Source organism: Anabas testudineus, chromosome 19, assembly GCF_900324465.2.
Source record: "Anabas testudineus chromosome 19, fAnaTes1.2, whole genome shotgun sequence".
Classification (NCBI taxonomy): domain Eukaryota; kingdom Metazoa; phylum Chordata; class Actinopteri; order Anabantiformes; family Anabantidae; genus Anabas; species Anabas testudineus.
In genome coordinates this window covers 7,492,827-7,512,953 of record NC_046628.1, presented here as the reverse complement: position 1 = coordinate 7,512,953, position 20,127 = coordinate 7,492,827, and the positions used below count along the sequence as shown (strand labels likewise).

At 42.7% G+C, this 20,127-nt stretch overlaps 4 protein-coding genes across 6 annotated transcripts; 3 read left to right on the top strand and 1 right to left on the bottom strand.

Moving 5' to 3' along the window:
* Window positions 1-3: 3 nt before the first annotated feature.
* LOC113156189 (tumor necrosis factor receptor superfamily member 12A) lies at window positions 4-6,172 on the top strand. Its single transcript, XM_026351144.1, has 5 exons — window positions 4-346; window positions 3,662-3,760; window positions 3,882-4,025; window positions 4,495-4,543; window positions 4,664-6,172. The coding sequence occupies exons 1-4, from the start codon at window positions 265-267 to the stop codon at window positions 4,533-4,535; spliced, it is 366 nt and encodes a 121-aa protein (XP_026206929.1). The 5' UTR covers window positions 4-264; the 3' UTR covers window positions 4,536-4,543; window positions 4,664-6,172.
* Window positions 6,173-6,287: 115 nt separating this feature from the next.
* On the bottom strand, window positions 6,288-15,987 carry znf646 (zinc finger protein 646). Of its 3 annotated transcripts, none has more exons than XM_026351041.1 (4): window positions 15,792-15,987; window positions 11,462-14,243; window positions 10,153-11,226; window positions 6,288-9,737 (listed from the first exon to the last, which is right to left on the bottom strand). In XM_026351041.1, exons 2-4 carry the CDS (start codon window positions 14,074-14,076, stop codon window positions 8,843-8,845), a joined length of 4,584 nt encoding a protein of 1,527 aa, XP_026206826.1. In that variant the 5' UTR covers window positions 14,077-14,243; window positions 15,792-15,987; the 3' UTR covers window positions 6,288-8,842. The 3 variants fall into 3 exon arrangements, with proteins under 3 accessions (XP_026206826.1, XP_026206827.1, XP_026206825.1); XM_026351042.1 differs by lacking the exon at window positions 15,792-15,987 and adding an exon at window positions 15,373-15,491; XM_026351040.1 differs by lacking the exon at window positions 15,792-15,987 and adding an exon at window positions 14,890-15,346.
* Window positions 15,503-18,794, top strand: znf668 (zinc finger protein 668). The gene is made up of 2 exons (XM_026351077.1): window positions 15,503-15,607; window positions 16,195-18,794. The coding sequence occupies exon 2, from the start codon at window positions 16,203-16,205 to the stop codon at window positions 18,165-18,167; it is 1,965 nt and encodes a 654-aa protein (XP_026206862.1). The 5' UTR covers window positions 15,503-15,607; window positions 16,195-16,202; the 3' UTR covers window positions 18,168-18,794.
* A 175-nt stretch (window positions 18,795-18,969) lies between these two features.
* LOC113156178 lies at window positions 18,970-20,013 on the top strand. Its single transcript, XM_026351133.1, has one exon. It carries the CDS (start codon window positions 19,251-19,253, stop codon window positions 19,959-19,961), a length of 711 nt encoding a protein of 236 aa, XP_026206918.1. The 5' UTR covers window positions 18,970-19,250; the 3' UTR covers window positions 19,962-20,013.
* The last annotated feature ends 114 nt before the right edge of the window (window positions 20,014-20,127 follow it).

The window sequence follows — 20,127 nt, the reverse complement described above, 5'->3', positions numbered from 1 at the left end:
TGAAACCACATAGTCTGTAGTGGAGTTTCCTGTGAGTCGGGAGTGCGCACAGAGAATCCGAGCAGTACAGTACATAGGAAATGACTCATAGGACTTGAACTGTTAGCGTGGGTGTGTGCGCTATTAAAACAAGGCGCAGACTCCTCCGGGGTGACTCACTCTGATGCTCGCTTTTCCATGCTGAAAACCAGCACGGATTGTTAATCAGATGAACTTTCGGGAATTGCGCAGCCGACAGCGAGCAGCTCTTCACCCGCAGACATCATGGCTTCAAACGCTCTCTGCGCGATTTGTGGACTTATTATAGCGGCTGTGGCGAATTTTCATATTGTGAGCGCACAGAAAAGTAAGTACAAGAACTTTTCTTTAACCCACCACCACCACCACCACCACCACCACCACCCTAATCCAAACTGTTCCCGTGTTTATTATGTGACTTTGTTCAGGTTCATGTAAGAAGTCCTGGCTTTGATTTGTGAGAACAGGTCCTGGTTTTCTGTGAACATGGATTCACAGTGTTGCTGCTCTGATCTCCCTATAATGGAGTCAGATAGTGGCTCTGCTTACTCAGTCGCTTCCTTTACCAGCTGCCTTTCTCACCGGTTCCGCATTCCGATCGCCTTATTTCACCCAATCCATCCGTGGCCCCTGGGTGAGGAGGACAGGCCACATGGAAAGTGTGAAGGGCCTGTGTCCATTTTGGACCAAAAATGCCTTTTTGTTACTTTGTCAAAGTAACAAAAAGTGAGCTTTTCACTTGGTTTCCACAGCCCTCTGGAATTTGGATTTCATCCAATGATCCTGAACTGAAAACACAAAAAGTTGAATAACTCCATGGATTAAGATGATTTCCTCAGGAGAGACAGTTGCCAAATGCAGTTTTTCCTTTAAACAAACTAAACTCAAACCATGTTTGATCTAGAATCTCTCCTGTGAAGCCATCTTTAGGCTACATCTGGATATCAGCTGTTGGTCCACCCACCCTTAAATGACAAAAAACAGCACCCCCACACCCACTAACACTGTTTGTCAGGCTAGGTGCTGAGATTTGTCGATGACTCTTATGTGATGAACTCTAAAGGATGGACTCAAGCCTGTTTGCAGTCAAATGTTGATGCCTGCTGCTTCCTAACATTGAGACATAGTGCTGTGTGATGGGGATGTTGCAGTTCATGCGTGGTCCCTCAGGAATGAAACATTAAAAATGGCACTGAAACACCTGCAGCAGAGTCATTTCTTTTTGAGGTTTAGCTCACTGCTCAGAAGTCTGTAGTGGAAACGATGTTATCACGTTCATCAGCAGTTTCAGGTTGTTGTCTGCTTAGAGCAACCAACGCTCCACTTCTTCTTGGATGTGGTTTGGTATAGAGGTCAACCAGCAGGCGAGGCTCGGCTCCTTTCGGTGACTTTTTGAACCCGGGAACACGAGGCCAGTTGGACGTTGTGGATGATGCAGAGCTGAAGTCATCAGGAGGAATGCTTTCAAGACGTGACACATTTTTATTGTGACTGTGGCTATAAAATGAGTCAGCCCGGCTCTGCAGGCGAGCTGGCCGTGGAGGACGGACAGTCTCTGAGGGACTGAGCATGTGGTTCTAACATAACCAGAGAGTCAGAGGCCAAAATGCCTCAAATATGACTTGTTGAGCAGGTGCCTTCAGGCTGCAACTGACCTCTGCTGACTGGGTGTCAAGTACATGTGAAATGCAGAATCTGGATCTCTTGGGGAAATGAAATATTATTCGGGTTTTGAGGTTTAAACTTGATTCTGGATGTTAAAGAATCTAAAATATTTCCCAGGTATTTGATGTATAAATCCTCTGTGATAAAGATTTAGGTTCATGTGTGTATTTAAAGTCTGTTAAAGGGGAACTCTGCCAATTTAGCATCACACATCACCTACATTTCCCATAATGCATCTCCGGAGCATCTTTTGACAGGCAGAAATGACAAACATTACCCAGTTTTAATTGCTCAGTTGACAGTATGTAAGTTATTTCAATACTTAAAATAATCTCCAAATCATATCGAGATGTGCAGATTTGTTTTTACTCATTATAAAAACATTACCTATATGAGACTTCTATGGGTTTTTCCCTTTTAGACATTAGAGATCCATTTAAATAGCTGTTTAAGGCTTACATCACAAAATGAACATAGATTTTTGCAGCAGAAATGTTTTTGTACTTTTGTCCTTTTTTCTTACCTTATTGATCTTCTCATCCTTTCCATTAATGAAAATAGAGGAACCTACTGGGATAAACTAAATACGTGCACAATCATTACATTACTCTAATAATTACATCATTAAGAATGTAATTTAAGTCATATAAAAAACTTGCAGGGTCTGTAGGCTACATTATGCCTATTCTACTAGTAAAGTACTGTTTTGACTAAAGGACTTTTATTTTAGCTGAAATCATTAAATGACTTAATCATGTACACACTGAATTTGTAGCATTAGTAATAAATGAAGTGCAGCACTATGTGCAATCATAATCATTTCATCAAACAACTGTAGGCGTTATTCTCTTGTTTCATTTATGTGTAATCCTGTCGTGCTGGGTTTTGTTTCTAGTTTTATCTCATCAGCTCGTGTTGGAGCATGCTGGTCTGGACTCTTCCTCTTGATGCCACAGTATTCACGAGCTGCTGCTCGTGTCATTAAAGTGACCACGGTTTCTCATGAATTAATTGATCTACTTTGGGTTCACAGCGAAGACGCCTCTCTAATTGTTTGGGTATTGCTCTTAGTGATGACAAAAGCAGCCAGTTTGATGACTCAGTTTGTTCTTCCAGTGGTTCTTTGTTACCATGGTAGACACAATAGAAGCCGTCTTTAGAGGCTGTAATGCCTGATGTTATTGTTTATTCACCTTGTTATGTGGACTTTGTGTTGTAATGCTGCTCTGTAGTTGTTGTTTTTCAGCTACTTCATGCATAACCAGGGAGCACTGATGCATAAATGTCTCTTTACCAAATCCAGGATGTTCAACCTGCAGAGAAAACCACATACCATAAAAACACCTCAACAGTGTCTCCATTCAGATTTCTGTCGGCATTAACTGCATCATATCTTTGTGCTTCCTATGAAATGCTCAGCTTTAATTGTTCAGCTGTTCCGGCCACCGCGAAGAGAGAGATAAAGTGTCCCATTGTGTCCACAGAGGTAGACCTTTTCTGTCCCAGCGTAACCACTGTCAACGTCTTTTTCTCACAGACGCATTCATTTATTCGCTGGAACTCTCACGCGTGCACAGAAACAAAACAATTCAGCGGAAGACCGCTGTGAAAACATCCTGCTCTTCTCACGCTGCTCGTCTGCTCCTGCGCCCAAAGTTACTGAGTAATTCTCTCTCAGGCAATAAAGTTTCATCAGCAATCTGACCGGAATTTCCCAGTTTCATTTTATAAGAAGAAGAAAACCACTTAGTTCCCCAAACCTCTTCTAACTACATCTGATATAACCCCTCCTGCAAGTCACCTGGTTATTGTTTGGTTTGTTTCACTGCAGTTGCATCAGTCTCAAGTGAGGCTCTCCATGGATTACTAATACCATAAAACTTTAACAGTGTTAAATAGTTGACACATTGTCTCCCAGTGGAGTATGAGTGTGTCAAGTGTCATGATAACCGAGACTTGCTCTGTGGTGTTTGTGCAGGTCAGTGTGGCAGTTCAGAGTTTTGGAACGCAGATCTGGATGTGTGTGTGGCGTGCGCATCGTGCAAGCAGTACCCAAAGACCCCTTCATGCAACACATGTAAGACACTGACTCAGACACTGAAAATGTAAATTACTGTCCCCCACCACAACTTATTCACACATGGCTGTCCTCTCTACAAGTGCTGCAGTTTAAGGTGTGCTTTTTGTTGAATCCATAGGTAAACATGTGGAGGAAACGCCCGACGTGTGGAAACTGGCAGCCATCACCAGTTTCTCAGTGCTGGCTGTCGTGCTGGTCGGCGCGGCGCTGATTATCGGGGTCATGCTGCATCAACGCAAGTCACACAAACGACCTCTACGTGGTAAGATTGCTGAATCTGGGTAAAATACAGCAGCGGTTTTCCAGAAAGCTCTATTAGATGCATCAGTCCGAATCCCAAACAGTGGCTGCAGCTGAGATCATGAGCATGTTTCAAATAAAGTATATGTTGACACAGTCTCTTTTACACCAAGAGAAACTAACGAATTAGTTCTTTTACTTTTACTCGTAAAGTAAAAACCTTAAATGTGTGGCATTCAAGCCTAACGCGAATGAGTCACTGGTGACAAATATTACTTGAGCGTTAAGTAATCCTCTGTAGATCGTTCAGTGTCCCTGGTGCAAAGCAAACTTGAACAATCTGTGTGCAGTTCCCCTTTTTTGGGATAAAAACTTTTGCAGCTGTGTCAGAAACAAGCGTGCACAGAAAATAACTGTTGTCTGTTCGCTTATATTTTGAGAAAGAGAGCTGGAAACATGTTCACATACTTTCTTTTTATTTTGTATTACAGAACCCATTGAAGAAACTGCTGGGCCACTTTATCAAGCTTAAACATTTCAGTAAGTATAAGTTTAACTATTTGTCAAAGCAATAATACTGAACACATACAGACGTCGGTCTTAGAACACTGTTAGTTACATGACGTGTATTGAACTGAATCACTGTCGTGGCCTCCACAGCCTCATCTTCCTCTGGAAACAGATGTGACAGAACCAACAAGCGACTGGTTCAGAGCCGGACCATGAAAACCTCTGAACCGCCACGAGTACTCTGACTGCAGGGGTCTCTCTTGACCAGAATTGGACCATTTTAATTTATTAGACTGTTCAGTGGAGAGATGTGCTCAGTTCTCAAGCTCAGTGTAGGTCCCACCGTGACTACAGGACTTACAACAAGCAAATCTCACACCTCTGTAGGAATAGGAACATTATTCATAGAGTGGTATCAACGTTAGATTTTATGTGCCTTTATATTTCACTTAAATGAGACCTAGGTTGTGGGCTTAGATGTTCAGTCTAGAAACCAGATGAAACTACAGTCCACGCTCCTGTATTGTACAATGCTGTTTTTCAGCAGGACTCCACTGAATGTAACACGGATACCGCTGCCTGCTGAGCTGCAGTTCGATCCCCCTGCTGTTTGGCAGGGTTAGACGGGGTCTCTCAGCTGGCCATTTACCACGGCAGCCTCTTAAAGATAAATCACATGTGAGTAAGACATACTGTTAGGCACATTAAGGCCATTTGAATGTAGCTACTTTTAAGTCAAATGTATTCTAGCCTTCGTCCCTGCCAGTACCTCCATGTACCTGTTTTAACAGCCTAATACAGTGTAAAGCTGTCGATAAAGGGAGTGAGCTACACTCATGCGCTGTTAATGGGCCCCTGAGACCAAGACAGACCCTTTATTGCAGGTTATTACAATAGTATGTTGTTTGTTTCAGTGTTACTAAGTTTATGGAGATGTTAGTTTAACGTTTCTCTGTTACATCCCCAGACTTTACGTGTTAGTGTCCCAGCATTCGTAGGACAGGATGTTAGAAACACTAGACACACAATCCCCAAATGTTAACATGTGGGAATGTTGTGAGGAATGTACTGTAGTGAAGAAAATGACACCGACAGTGTTTTAGGTGGAGCTACACAACCACAATGCTTGCTAACTCTGACCGGTCACATCATTTCAGATCTGCAGCAGGCAAACACACGTGGCCAGTGACAAACGTGGTGGGCAAGGTGTCGTTTCCCACTTGCATTATAGTACAGAATGTTTTTCACCTTCAAGTCATCCAGCAGTAGGTTGCTGCCGACAGTTACAGTGATATTTTTTCACTGATGATGTTACTTATGGGTAAACCGCCAACCCTCTGGCAACAAAATTGTGGACTCACATAAGATACAGATACCTGTTTGTTTGTTTTTTCATTTATAGATGTTTATATTATTTATTTTAAGTATCTTGCAGTGATGAGTTTCATCAGCTGCGAGGGACAAGCACATGTTTAAAAGGGAAGTGAAGTCTCACAGGCCAGCCAATGATAATACTTAGCAATAACTAACATTTTCTACTTCTTTCTCATGCTTTCTTCTTGTATATACTGTACATGCACTGGCTTCTTTATCTTAATGCAATCTTATAAACCGCTTTATGTACCAAATGTATTTTGACAATAAAACTGACAACTGTCATTAGTAATCTACGGTGTATTGATGATTAGTTAGTTGACATTAGTTGGAAGAATATATAGACAAGAGACAAACACATTGTATTGTCTTGTAGAAGTCTTTTAATTAATTTCAGCTAGTTTTTATCAATAATTTCCTTAAATTCTAAACTAACTTCTAACAAAGAAGTAAAAATCTACGCTTCAGAGTGACAAAATAGTTATAGAAATATGAATTAAATACTGAGCAGACATTTCTGAGCACTGAAAATCCAATGTCTTTTATTACACAATAGCTAATCTAGCAGGTTTCTCCTGTTGAAGAAAGTCTTGCCATAAATGTACAGAGAACTAACTGATATTTCCGTTCTAATATTTACAGAGAGCTCTGAGATTAACAAACACCACAAATACCAGGCTGTGACTGTAATGAACTTGTGGAGTGCCACAGGAAAGAAAACAAAAACTCCAACATTGTACAAAAATAAATCAGTTTACAGTATGAAAACTGAAATGTACGTGTGTTGTTCTACATGTAGGCTACCATGGCATATGAAAATATGTTCTAATAATCTAAATTAATGAAATGAATACACAGAACACTTGAACCAAAGGGGCAGATGGCAAGTTGTCGTGATTTTTTTCAAGGTTAGTGTCCATATACTGAGTAAGACAACATAATTGACAAGTGCTCAGGTCATGCACTGAAACAAAACTTGCAGCATATTGCTTAAATACTACAACCTGCAAACTAGCTGAGGTGAACTATCGACCAGCTGACCATTTGCCTGTGGAAACCCCAACAAAGGACAACAGGTAAGCTGGACTATTAAAGAATTCCCGTCTTCCTTAGGCTACAACTACACATGTGCAAATAAACAAGTGAAAACAAGAATCTGAAAACTACAAAGTAAAATCTTAAAACTGATGCTTCATCCATTCTATATGTATGATAATTGATAACTGAGTCTTTCTACAATTAAGCTGAATGAGGCATTAAGTAGCAGTTGCTAGGTAGGCAGGGCTTTCCATGAGGTATTTCATACTTCTGACCAGTGCACACACTACAACATGAAATCTAATGAGTAAGGCAAAAAGGAAATTTAGTATCGTAACACAGATGCGTTCACTTTTGCTAGATTTCTGATTTGTGAAAAGAAACCACTTAACAACAGGCACATTCGACAACTTGACACAAGTAACACCAAGGAAACAATAATTGCACATTTTTTGTAGAACACGAGCTGTTCGCGAAATTAAAGAGTGGAGAGGAAACTGGTTGGTCATTGTAAATCCATAAAGCTCTAGTGTGTTTGTAATAATACTTGTGCTTAGTAGAAATGAGTCCTTTCGATCACATATTTGTTTAAAAATACTTCTGCAAAAGTATTCGAGTCATTATACAGCAGTTTGTGAGGGAAAAAATAACGGAGACAGAAGCTAATAAAGCAACATTCACCTCACTGTTGTAATCCTTTTTTTGTCTGCTGCTGCTCCAAGACATTTGAAATGTTAGTGGATGAATCAGAAGAAATTAAAAAAAGGAACCTTGTGTTTTACAGTATAACCAGTTTACATTAAACTGCTACAATCAACTTACATTTGAGGCACTGGCACGTCAACTTAACTGATGCTTCTTAAAGTTTCAGCATGCACTGCATGTGGAGCTGCAACTAAACACTGGAGTGACTTTGACAACTGTTACATGAGCTAAGTTATAAGCGTGCTGAAATGGCACAATGCTCAGTTCAGAAAGTGATTATCTACAATGTTTTACACATCAGGTATGGACCTTTTAAAGGTTTACCCTGAGTGCTGCCAAAAACACACCTTGGCTCATTCATTCTTACCTGTTGTAACCAAAAACTGAGTTACAAATCGACTGATGGAGTTTCTTAAAGGCTACATGAGATCTAGAAGACAGTTTGTACAAGATTTCTCTAATAAAATATGCACATAAAATAACAGCAATAAATTAATAAATACATCCATTTTAGCATACAATGTCACTCAAGGTGAATATTATTAGCAGTGCGACTATTTTCTCAATAATACCATTTCAGTAAATCACTTTGCCACTGACCTTTGGACACACCCAGAGGTATTTGACTTAATAATAACAGGCTTGCCATATGTGAGACTCCAAAGGAAAGTGAGCAGTCCTTTGACACCGACGGCAAAGCTAACAAAAAGGATTTAGAGATAAATATAGTTTGTATATTTATATTTAGTTTCCTAAGGAACTTACAGAGGCACTGAACACAATTATACATAGCAAGAGAGGAGGGACTGTTGTGAGAACAGTACTGTCTTACAAAAACACATCATTGTTCTTACATAGACCTGCGCTGCACGTTTCTGTTCACTTTGGTCGGTTTGTCATTGAGGAATAAGCAGCGGCTGTTTTCATCACCTGCCCTACTTTCTGGGATCCTGTGTATTCATGGAAAACATTCAGACCTTATTAAAAGCTGCCCGATAAACTCTCTGGAGACTTTTCAGTGATATCGCCATGTGTTGTGGAGATAAGATAGGAAGTCAGTAATGAAATGTGCATCTTCAAAGGAGCTTCTGTTAGGACCAAGGAGCACTTTCTGAAAAAAATTCTGTTTTACAATTATTGATAGAGGGATAAATAACAGATAAATAAAAAGGGCCACCTGTCCCTTCCTCTTGTACACTCTGATGTATTACTTTAAAGGAAAGACCCCATCTCCATGTCCATATATGTGTCAGCATCCATGCTAAAGGAGGGGTCATAGGTCTGGGTGTTCTGGTGCATCTTCTGATGGTGCCGCAGGTTGGACTTGCTGGAAAAGCTCTTGTTGCACAGCAGGCAAGCGAAGGGCTTCTCTTTGGTGTGGATCCTTCGGTGACATATGAGCTGAGTGGACACGCGGAACGCCTTTCCACACTCCAGGCACTGGTAACGCTTGGGCTCTGTGTGAATGCGTCTGTGGTTCTTGAGAGCCATGAGGTTGGTGAACTCTTTCTGGCAGATGGAGCAGAAGAAAGAACCCGTCTTGTGGCTGTTCTTGTGGTTGAGAAGGGAGCCAGCGTGGCGATAAGTGCGACCACAGTGCTCACAGACGTGACTCTTTTCCTCTGTGCCAGCAGTGTTGTTACTCGTCTGTGAATCTGTGATGCTTTCTGCAATATGGGACAGAGGTAGTGGAACCTGTTTGTCCATCCCAGCCATCCCCATGGACTGATTTATTCCTGAGTCCCAGCAGAGGTTGTTATCAACAGCTTCATCTACAACTTGTTGATACGAGCCCTGAGCCCTGTGGTGCATGTCTTGATGCTGCTGATAGCTGGCTGTGTTGGGAAAGCTCTGCTGGCAAAAGCTGCAGACCACAGCCCTGTCCTTTGAGTGCACCTCCATGTGGCTCTGCAGGTGTGCGACCAAACAGAAGGTCTTACCGCACTCGGGGCAGCAGTGACGCCTCATCTGGGAGTGCATCTGCAGAGTCAGAGGATCTGGAAATGTCTGAAGACACAAAGTACAATGGTGGAGGTTTTCGGAGTGTGTCTTTTTATGGTTGAGGAGGGAGCCGGCGTGGCGGTAGGAGCGCCCACACAGATCACACCTGTAGCAGGGATATGTTCATATTCAATCCCCAATGACACAATGCAACCCAGAGTATTTAAACCCACAGTAAATTATTTATGAAACTGCACATATTGACAACGCTGCTTTATAGTTAATGAATCAGTCTTTTTTATATTTAAACAGGAAAAGGATTCTTGTTTGTTAGATGTTTGTTAAAGCATTCTAACCTATCTACATATGTATCAAGCGGGACAATATACTGTTAAAAACTAAACTATAACAACATAGATCCCATGTATCTTAAGCATTTCTATACTGCAACTTATCTGCCTAATATACTGTATACACTGATACAGTTACACCTACATGTACTTTTGTTAAATGTACAGAAAATATACCGATGATTCACTCAAAAAAGAACATACTCCATTCACAAATAGACAGTAACTCACATAAAACACTTGTCTCCCTTCTCTGACTGCTGGACTCCAGCTCTTGTCGAGTTCTCCTGACTTCTGCAGCAACGATGCCTCTTCAGACCAGACCTGCCCTGAAAACTCTTTCCACATGCAGGACACCTGAAGTGACTCGCCACTCGGTTGTGGACCCTCTGGTGGTTGTGCAGGATACTGGCAAGGCGAAAGGCTTTTCCACACGTGAGGCACACATACTTTTTCTTCTGTGTGTGGATGCGTGTGTGATTGCGTAGAGCCATGGGGTTTGTGAAGGGCTTGGAACAGAAGGTGCAACTGAAGTGTCCTGTCTTGTGAGTGTTTTTGTGGTTCAGGAGTGAGCCAGCATGACGGTAGCTGCGATTACATATGTTGCACTTAAAAGGCCTTTCCTCTTTATTTGAAGATGTTTGTGCATCACTGCTGCCTGAGGGTCCGTCACAGGTGTGGGTTGCCAGTTGGTCAGCAGAGAGAAAGGTCTGCTTACATTCTTTACACTTAAAAGCTCTGGACTTTAGGCCTCTCCTGCCTGAGGCTCCATCTTTTCTGATATCTCCACAGACGTGAGCTAATAGCTGCTTCTTTCCTCTAAAGCCTTTTCCACAGTTTTGGCAAGAGTGCTTCTTATATGCAAAGTGGGTGCGCAAGTGGTTCTTCATCGCTAGCTGATTGGAGTAAGTGTTGTTACAAACAGAACAGTAATATTCACCTGTTTTATGGGAGTTTCTGTGGTTGACCAGACTTCCTGCATGGCGATATGTACGCCCACACTGGTCGCAGGAAAAAGGCCGTTGGTCGCTTGTGTTCTCTGATTTAACTAAAGTCTCAGACTTTGTTTGTCCCGTCTTCCTTTCATGCAGTCGCTTGCAGCGTTGAGTAAATGCAAAAGCCTGACTGGCATTTGAAGTTAAGGACTGCATTATTTCATCTGACCTGGTCCCATTCATCTGCATGAGTGCCTGGATCTGGTTGTTGAGTTCCTGGATTTTGGCTTGATTCTCTTTGTGCCTTCTCAGGTGGCACAATAGCTGCTTCTGGATTTTGAAGGCTTTCCCACACTCATGACAAGTATGCCTGGAGGAAGAAACAAAATGTAATTAGTTAATACAGCTTGTCGTCAAAACAGGGAACAGCCTCACAAGTCATACAGTCATGATGGCAAAACACATCTGTAACAAAAAAAAAAAAAAAACACAAAATAAAATTTTTTGGTTTAACAATTAATCACAATCTCCAACAAACATTAACAGTCTGCAACAGGAGTGGCATATGTGAGAACTGTATAGTGATGGATTTTGCTTGAACTAACCTCTTAATATCAAAGTGGGACCTCTGATGGTTTTTGAGTGCTAAGAGGTTGTAGAAGCGTTTCTGGCAGACGAGGCACCTGAATACACCTGTTTTGTGAGACTTTTTGTGATTAAGGAGAGACCCTGCGTGTCTGTATGATCGCCCGCACTGATCACACTTGTACTGACGGGATTCAGAATCATACGTTTCTTTGATGGGGCTCATGCTTTCATGCTGGGCAACATCATTTTCTTTTAATTCCTCTTTACTATGCAACAACTCCTCTTTCTTCTCAGCTGTACAACCATGGTTCTCAAGATGATGGTAGCTGGTGCAGAAGATGCCACAGCTTCCACAGATGATACTCTGAGCTTCTTCCTTGGCTCCAGACTGTTCATTGTTCACCTGTAAATGATTAACATTATCTGCCTGGCTCTTGTTGTGTAGAAGCTGATGGGTGATCAAGTCCTGCCTATTGGCAAAACTTTCCCCACATGTACTACAGATCATCATCTCTCCCAGCTCATCATCTTTCACTGCCTCATGGGAGGACATGGAAGAAGGCCCTGAGCTTGCAGGAGTACCATGGGATTGTGTGTGCCCTCGGAGATGGCTTCTGAGAGCCCTCATGTTAGTGTAGCTGTTTCCACATATGGAGCACTGGTAAAGATCTCCATCATCATCTTCATCTTCTTCTTCTGCATCATCACCTTCTCTGCTACCTTTTAACTGGTCTCTGTTGACACTGGCATGGAAATTCTGTTCAAAGTAATTTTGGTCATGGCTACCATTTAGCCCATGGAACTCAACATTACTCCCTGGATTTCCAAGGGCACAGTGACTGTTACTGTCCTGAAAGTTTATATTACTGTCATAGTCATTGCTAGTAGTGTCATGTTGCTGCTGTAGCAGTGGACAACTGTGGGACTTAATCCCTGCAATATCTGCAAATGTCTCACCACAATCTGCACACATGTGCCTCTGCATCAGGTGTTCATTGTGAGGTAGATGCACAGTCATATTCTGGGAGAAGTCCTGATTAAACTGTTCATGATACAACACTCCATTGCTGTGGTTAACTCCATTGTCCTGATCAATACCATGCACAGGGTGAGTGCTATCCTCCTCCTCTTGCGAAGAAAAGCAGCTCTGCTGGTTGTCCAGAGTCAGAGGCTCTGAGGAGAGCCAGTCTCCCTCAGCATTGAGGTTAAAACATGATGGCTGAGCTTTGTGGAGACGAAGATGACTCTTGAGGGCAGCCAGATGAGGATAATTCTTTCTGCAGATAGAACACTGGTAAATCCCAACCTGATGTGACCTTTTGTGGTTAATGAGGCTCCCAGAGTGCCGATAGCTTTTGCCACAGATTTGACACTTGAAGGGGCGTTCATCACAATCTACAGTTGTTCTCTCTTCCATTTCAGTCAAATTGTCAGTGTACTGTGTGTGCGTCAAGGTAGAATTGAGAATGCTTGCGTCTACGATTGGGGGTTCTTCCTGAGTGCTATTGGTTGATGGGTTCTCATTATTTGAGCAGTCTGAATACAAATGACCATTACTTCTAATTTGAATCTGTGGTTGATCAAAACATCCAAGATTATCTACTGATGATACAGAAGGAATATTGTTTACAGGAGATGCATAAAGGGTAGAATCAGGTGAAGCAATACTGTTGTCATATGATATATTATGGTTCTCTGACAAGGCATCTTGAAGCCCAAATGACAAAGATGAAGAGTTATGGATTTGGATGTGCTCCTGGAACTCCTCATCATTGGGGAATACTACCTGACACAAATGGCAGAAATTTGCTGGAGCCTCCTGGCTCTGAGGTGAAAACTGGTCTAGTGGTGCCCCTGTGTACAACCCCCCCTGTGAACCACTGTCTGTCCCACTTCTTGCCTTGTGAGTTCTCTGGTGGCTGTAAAGGGCAGCCATGTTATTGAAGAGTTTGAAACAGACTGTGCATTCAAACATCCCCACTTGGTGGGTCTTTTTATGATTGGTCAGGCTCCGATGGTGAATGTATGATTTGTCACACAAATCGCATCTGAAAGGTCGATGTGCTGCACCATCAGATGTCTCAGCTTGTGTATTATAAACATCCTCTTCCATCTTGTTTTCAGCTGGGCTAATTTCAGTAGACATTCCCACACTGGCCAATTGCTCACTGAGGTGTTGAGAGTTATCATTTTCAATTTTAGGAGTATTTTCATGTGTGAGATAATCCATGTCAATCTTCCTGTATGACTGCTCCTTTGCTCGCCTGGCAAGATGAACTCTCTCATGTGTAGCCAGCTGTGTTGCCAGACGAAAAGCCTTCCCACATTCTGCACATGAGTATTTTTTCTGTGAAGTATGACTCCGGAGATGACTCTTCAGGGCCAGAGCATTAGAGTTTTCTTTGCCACATACGTTACATTGGAAAGAACCCACTGTGTGAGTCTTTTTGTGATTAGCTAGACTACCAGCATGCCTATATCCACGTCCACATTCATCACATTTAAATTTGCGTTCTTCCTCTTGTTGAAGGTGAGCATCCATGTGCTCGAGCAGACTGGGCATATTTGGACATACCATACCACATTGTTTGCAAGGAAAACCTGTAGTCCTGCCAGGGTCTTGCACTGCCATTACAAGATAATGACATTAGCATAAGATGTCTTCCTTGTCCATATAAAAAGAAAAGATTTCTTTACAATAATGTCCAAGGAGAGTACAACCAGGTAGCACAGCAGAAGATCTTGGGAAACAGTTCCATATAATTAGGGGAATGACTTCAGCTTTTAAGAAGCAGGTAGCTGTTGAAGACAGAACAGATACAAGTTAGAGCTGTAGTAAATAATGTATAAGTATGCATTTCATATATACATTATAGGCAGCTACAGGTAAGCTATAACATAAATTTCCAGTGTTTTTCCTTTTAGCTTAATATAGTAAACATGACATTTTGACAACAAAAACAAAATACCTAATTTAAATCTGTCTATATCAAAATATCTTTAAAATCAGCCACTGTATGAACGTTTTCCATCTTCGGCAGCAAATAACCAGCATCAAGGACAGACAAGTTCAATGCAGTTAGCTAGAACCGGTGCACAACATGTAATGCTTAACTACATCTCTGCATCAGCAGGCTAGCAGACCTAGCTAATAGCTATGTCAATAAACCGGGAGACACCTCCCTCTCCGGATTTATTGCAACTGCAAATACTAATATTCCCGGACATTATAAAGAAACACAGAATAAGCATGCTCCTCCACATCAAGTTATACGCAAGAGCCCACAGTTTAACCACAGTTTGATATTTAGGACAGATCAGTGAGCTAATGTTAGCGCGTTATCTGCTAGCATCATAATGGCTAGCTAAACAAACACTGCACCAAAAAGCCAAGAAGTCGCTTTGAATGCGGAAAAACATCAGCTAATGCGTCAGAATCAAATACCTGCAGCAGTACTTGTTAAATATAAGCCACCGAAGATATGTTTTCATTCATTATTTTCAAGAACGTTATTTAATGTATAGGGCAATCCCTTCTCTCTAATTATTTTTTCTTCCATCTCCATTTCCACATTGCTCTTGTTGCTAGGAAACAGGAAATGTGCAACAGATATAAACGCCCCCTCGGAAGTAGCTGTGAGGGCTAAACTAAAGGTTAATTTAAAATTAATGTTACTTAGCTCAGAGTTAAAACGAGCATTACGTGTAGAAAACAAGAATTTGAATTTCAACCTGAGATGATTATTTTCTAGTCATTAAAGAGTACCTAAAGCACACTAGCTGCCTCATATCGAAAAGTTAGCAAACGGAACTAGCTAGCTAGCACTGTCGCTAACTTCAATGCATTGTAAACCATCATCGCTCCAGTTTGGCACTCAAATTTCCATTAACGTTATGACAAAAGCCTTGCTGGCTTTGTTAGCCCTACCGTGTCAACTACTGGGCTCTATTACACCCATTGTGTGCGTTACCGTGATGTTTTTAGTGTTAAACGCATTACAATGGTGCACACTTGGCGTGCTAAACGCTTTCGTCATCATGGTCCTAGAGCCGTCCCCCATCCTGCAGCCAGTCAACAGCAACCACCGTGTCACGGTGAAGGCAGTCGTGTACCTAGACATTTTCCTGCAATTTGTCGAACATCTATTAATGCCCCGATTCAGGTAAGAAATGCGGTTGTTTATCTTATGCACACAGGATGCAAACGCGCTAGTGCTGCTAAATCCATCCCGGCGGTCATGATGTTGACGGCCCTGTTGAGTGAACTGGTGCAGCCGGTCCTAAAGCCAGCCATTTTGAGTTATTGAAAATGTTTAGCAAGCCAGCTAGCAAAAAGAGAAAACTTACGTATCGTGTGCGGCAGCTAATGTCCATCGCACTGACTTGCGATGTTTGATCCTTGTGTCTCCGGTGGGACACATGTTAGTCATTCATACACAGTGGTCTCTGTCATTGCATCGCCAACTTCCTCTGGCATCAAAGCAGTTAGCTTATTGTCCCTGAGGTCCTAATGCCAGCCATTTTGTGATTTAATGCGCACCCACATATTTCTATTATGTTATTGTACAGTGTTTCCTGGCCCGTTATCAGCCACTGTCACTGATGATCTGCTCTGCTAATTTAGTCATGTGTCGTATGTCTTTGGACTGGTGTCTGTGGAGTGATCTCAACCTCATAAGCCTTGCTGCAGGTCATCTTTTTATCTACATGATTAGCACAAGAATTGAACTTTTATATCACCCCTTTACAGATTCAAAGATGGCCTTTTCTCAGCCTGACAGCCCTCCTCATGCAGAGCAATACACTCCTCTTGTCCTGGATGAAGAGACCATAAAGGAGGAAGAGGTGGTGATGGATCAGCCTGCAAAAAAACGTGGAAGAGGCCGACCTCCAAAAGCCAAACCTTCCTTCAAATGTTCAACGTGCGCAGAGGTTTTCAGGAATCTCTCAGCTCTGCGAAGCCACAAGCTTTCGGCACATGGAAAGGATCGACCTCAGCAGCACTCGTGCTCTCAGTGCACCAAAACATTCTCCAGCAAGGCTCAGCTCGCAAAGCATGAGCGCACTCATTCAGTCCAGCGCCCTTTTCAGTGTCCCGACTGTCACAAGGCTTACAAGACACCCACAGAGCTACGCAATCATAGCCGCTCGCATACTGGGGAGAAACCTTTTGTATGCACAGACTGTGGGAAGGCCTTCATGCAGGCAATATGCCTGAGGATCCACATGACACAGCACAGTGGAGAGCGTCCTTACTCTTGTCGTCAGTGCTCTAAAAGTTATCCCACCCTGTCCAAGCTGAAGGTGCACATGCGCTCTCACACAGGAGAGAAACCATACTTCTGTGCTGAGTGTGGTAAGAGTTTTGCCGACCCGTCTGTGTTCAGAAAACACAGAAGAAACCACCAGGGCCATCGGCCGTACGCCTGTGATGAATGCGGGAAAACATACACGGAGCTGAAGGACCTGAAAAACCACGAGCGCTCTCACACTGGAGAAAAGCCATACCTGTGCTCCGACTGTGGCAAGGCCTTCTCTCGCTCCTCCTCTCTGGCCTGCCATCAGCGCATTCACTCCCAGAATAAACCCTATCAGTGCGAGCAGTGTGGCAAAGGCTTCACACAGCTGTCCTCTTACCAGTCTCATCTCCGCACTCACTCTGGTGAGAAGCCGTTCCTCTGTCCACAGTGTGGCAAGATGTTTTCTGACCCCTCTAGTTTCCGTCGCCACCAGCGGGCCCACTTGGGTTTCAGGCCCTATCCCTGTGATAAGTGTTCCAAGAGGTTCAGGCAGCCGGCGGATCTGGCAGTGCATGAACGTGTTCACTCTGGAGAGCGGCCTTACAAATGCCAAAGCTGTGACAAGGCCTTTGTAGCATCCTGGGATCTGCGGCGCCATATGCTTGTCCACACAGGTCTCAGGCCGTTTTCATGCACTGCTTGCGACAAATCATTTGCTGAGCGCTCCAGCCTCAACAAGCACCGGCGTGTGCACTCGGGAGAGAGGCCTTTCAAATGTGAGGAGTGTTCAAAGTCATTTGTTGTATCTTCAAGCTTGCGTAAACATGAGAGAACTCATCTAGCTGAGCAGTCTGAGCGGCAGCAGCAACAACAGCAACAACTGGAGACAGACGTCGGGTCAGCCTCAGGCTTTCCTGCCCACACAACTCTCCCTCAGTTCTCATGTACACACTGCGATGCTGCATTTGGAAGCTGGGATGAAGTTCAGGCTCACGAAAATCTCCACTCCATCGATTCCACTCCTCCGACGGTTACCAAAATTGTGCCACTGGCCTCACATGTCTGTGAAACTTGCCAGGCGGAGTTTGCACAGCTGTCAGATCTACAGGAGCATGAGAAGCAGCATCCCAAACCGAGGCCTCATGTCTGCAGCAGCTGCGGCAAAGGCTTCCTCAACAAATCTGGACTACGTAAACACCAGAAGATCCACTCCACCAGCAAACCTCACAGCTGCCCCCACTGTGGCAAAGCCTTTTTGTTTGCGGCTTACCTTCGCAAGCACTTGAGGACTCACGCGGATGCTGCCACGGCTGCAGCACAACTCAGTGACATAAATATTATTCATGTAGATACACTCCCCCCTCCACCGCCTGCCAGTGAGGTTTCCCCCTCCACTATTGAACCCAGTGCCATATCTTTGACAGTTCCTGTGACTGCATTCCAGAGTCTGCCAGAATACTTAGTCAAAGAAGAGGGACTTTAAGTTTTTAATGTAACAGTGTTTGAATGTTAATTCCACAAATATTTAACCTGTGGCATTAACTCTTGTAGATAAAGAGTCAGATTTTGACAAAAAAGTTCAAATGGACTCTTTCGTTCTTTGTAAGTTGTCAGCACTTTGGCGCTGTTTTCTTATGTTATTATTTTATCTGTCTTTTATGTCTTAAAACGTATTCTGAACTGTAAGTAACCTCATATGAAATCGTTTTACCTGTTGTGCCATGCTTGTATCATCCTGTTAAAAAGTGGTGTTGTAAAATATACAATATATGCCGATCAATTTATTTAATTATGCGACATTAATGTTTTTCCTGTGTAATTATTTGTAATTACTGTCATATAATATAAAATTTGTCGCATATAAAAAAAATGTGAGTGGGATTCAGTTTAGTAGTAATGTTTTGCTTTCCTTGCGTCTTTGCAGTATTTCTTATGTTTGAGCAAATTAAAGACTCAAGAGGTAGATGTCTGTGAAAACTAAAGTGAGTTTAAGTCAGCACATCCGGTGAGAAACTGTAACGCATATATTGATCACACTGACATTTCTTTCATCCGTAAAAGACTTAATGCAAAGCGAGTGTGATAGTATTCCATTAGCGGACCTCAACACTTGAAGGTGAGTGCTTTTATCTTCTACACTTTATTTCCATTAATCACAGTTTTCTCTTGCGGTAGATGAATAATTTCAGTAACAGCAGTAGAGCTGTGCGTTTATGGCACTATGGGATTGTTTGACAAATGAGAACACATGCAGCTCAGTGCATTGGAGACATTTTAATTCTTCACTTAAGACAAAAATGAATTTAAAATTGCACTGATTTATTGACACTTTCTTTTATGCTGTGAAGAAAAATTTAAAACTTTCACAGTTAAAAATAACAAACTTAAAATTTACAATAAGCACCAGAAACACAACATAAAATAGCTCCAGAGACTCCAGATTTAATCACAATAGTGTGTAATAGCAACTTATATATATGTATTTAAATATAGTAAGTAAAATATTAAGCAGTATGGTTTTATAAAGTTCACTCTCTCAGATTCCCAACAAAAACGAGGAGTAACGATGGCAGCCATAGTAACAGGCCTTATTCCCATCCTGAGGACGGCCGTGGACACCACCACCACCTACAAGTGCCGCTCCCTGTGGTTTGGCTTCCTGTGCATCCGCGTGGTGATCCTCTTCCTGGCCGAGCTGCCCTTCACCAAACTGGAGGCCGACTTCACCTGTAACGGCACCAGGGACAGCATCTGCACCAAAGCCTGCTTTAATAGACTCTTCCAGAAACCTATGGTGGTGGCCTGGAACTTCATCTTTGTCCTGGTTATCCTCTCTGTCCTGCTCATGGAGCTGTTCACCTCCCACCTGCGCTCCCTGGCCCAAAAGAGGTGCTCCCAGGTGAAGGTAGATGTGGAGCTGGAAGGTCGTGGAGTGGAGGCGGCTCAGGATGCGTCCAAAGACAACAAGGGCAGGACGACCATAGATCTACATAGAGACAGAAGCACTGTCGCCTTCTACCTGCTCAGCATCTTTCTGCGTATTTTGGCTGAATGTTGGTTTGTTTATGTTCTACTTTTTTGGAACCTGTCAGCACTGAATAATGATCCATACAGATGTTCAACAGACCTTTGCTCTCAGTTACATGTTTGCGTTGTAAGCGCTGCCCCAGAGAAACGCATGTCCATCTATGCTTTGGCTTCCATTTCTGGCCTGATTACAGTTTGTTCAGTCTTATTTTGTTTGTATGCCATTCTTCACTACATTTGCAAGTTTTAAATATTGACACCTAAAATGCTTACACCAAATGAGTTGGGTGTTAGCTACATAATGGTGTTTCTGAGTCAGGTTTTTCTCTGTGTGTTTTGGTCAGTGCAAAAACTCAAAGCAAACTATAAATGTCACCCCTGTGCACACTGTAAAGGCCTCAGCAGTTTTTATATGC

Coding starts and splice junctions, on each gene's coding strand:
- LOC113156189 (XM_026351144.1), top strand. CDS start 265: ATGGCTTCAAACGCTCTCTGCGCGATTTGTGGACTTATTATAGCGGCT. Junction 347..3,661: donor TATTGTGAGCGCACAGAAAA/GTAAGTACAAGA, acceptor GTGTTTGTGCAG/GTCAGTGTGGCAGTTCAGAG. Junction 4,026..4,494: donor ACACAAACGACCTCTACGTG/GTAAGATTGCTG, acceptor TTTGTATTACAG/AACCCATTGAAGAAACTGCT.
- znf646 (XM_026351041.1), bottom strand. CDS start 14,076: ATGGCAGTGCAAGACCCTGGCAGGACTACAGGTTTTCCTTGCAAACAA. Junction 11,227..11,461: donor TCCCACTTTGATATTAAGAG/GTTAGTTCAAGC, acceptor TTCTTCCTCCAG/GCATACTTGTCATGAGTGTG. Junction 9,738..10,152: donor AAGGGAGACAAGTGTTTTAT/GTGAGTTACTGT, acceptor TCCCTGCTACAG/GTGTGATCTGTGTGGGCGCT.
- znf668 (XM_026351077.1), top strand. CDS start 16,203: ATGGCCTTTTCTCAGCCTGACAGCCCTCCTCATGCAGAGCAATACACT.
- LOC113156178 (XM_026351133.1), top strand. CDS start 19,251: ATGGCAGCCATAGTAACAGGCCTTATTCCCATCCTGAGGACGGCCGTG.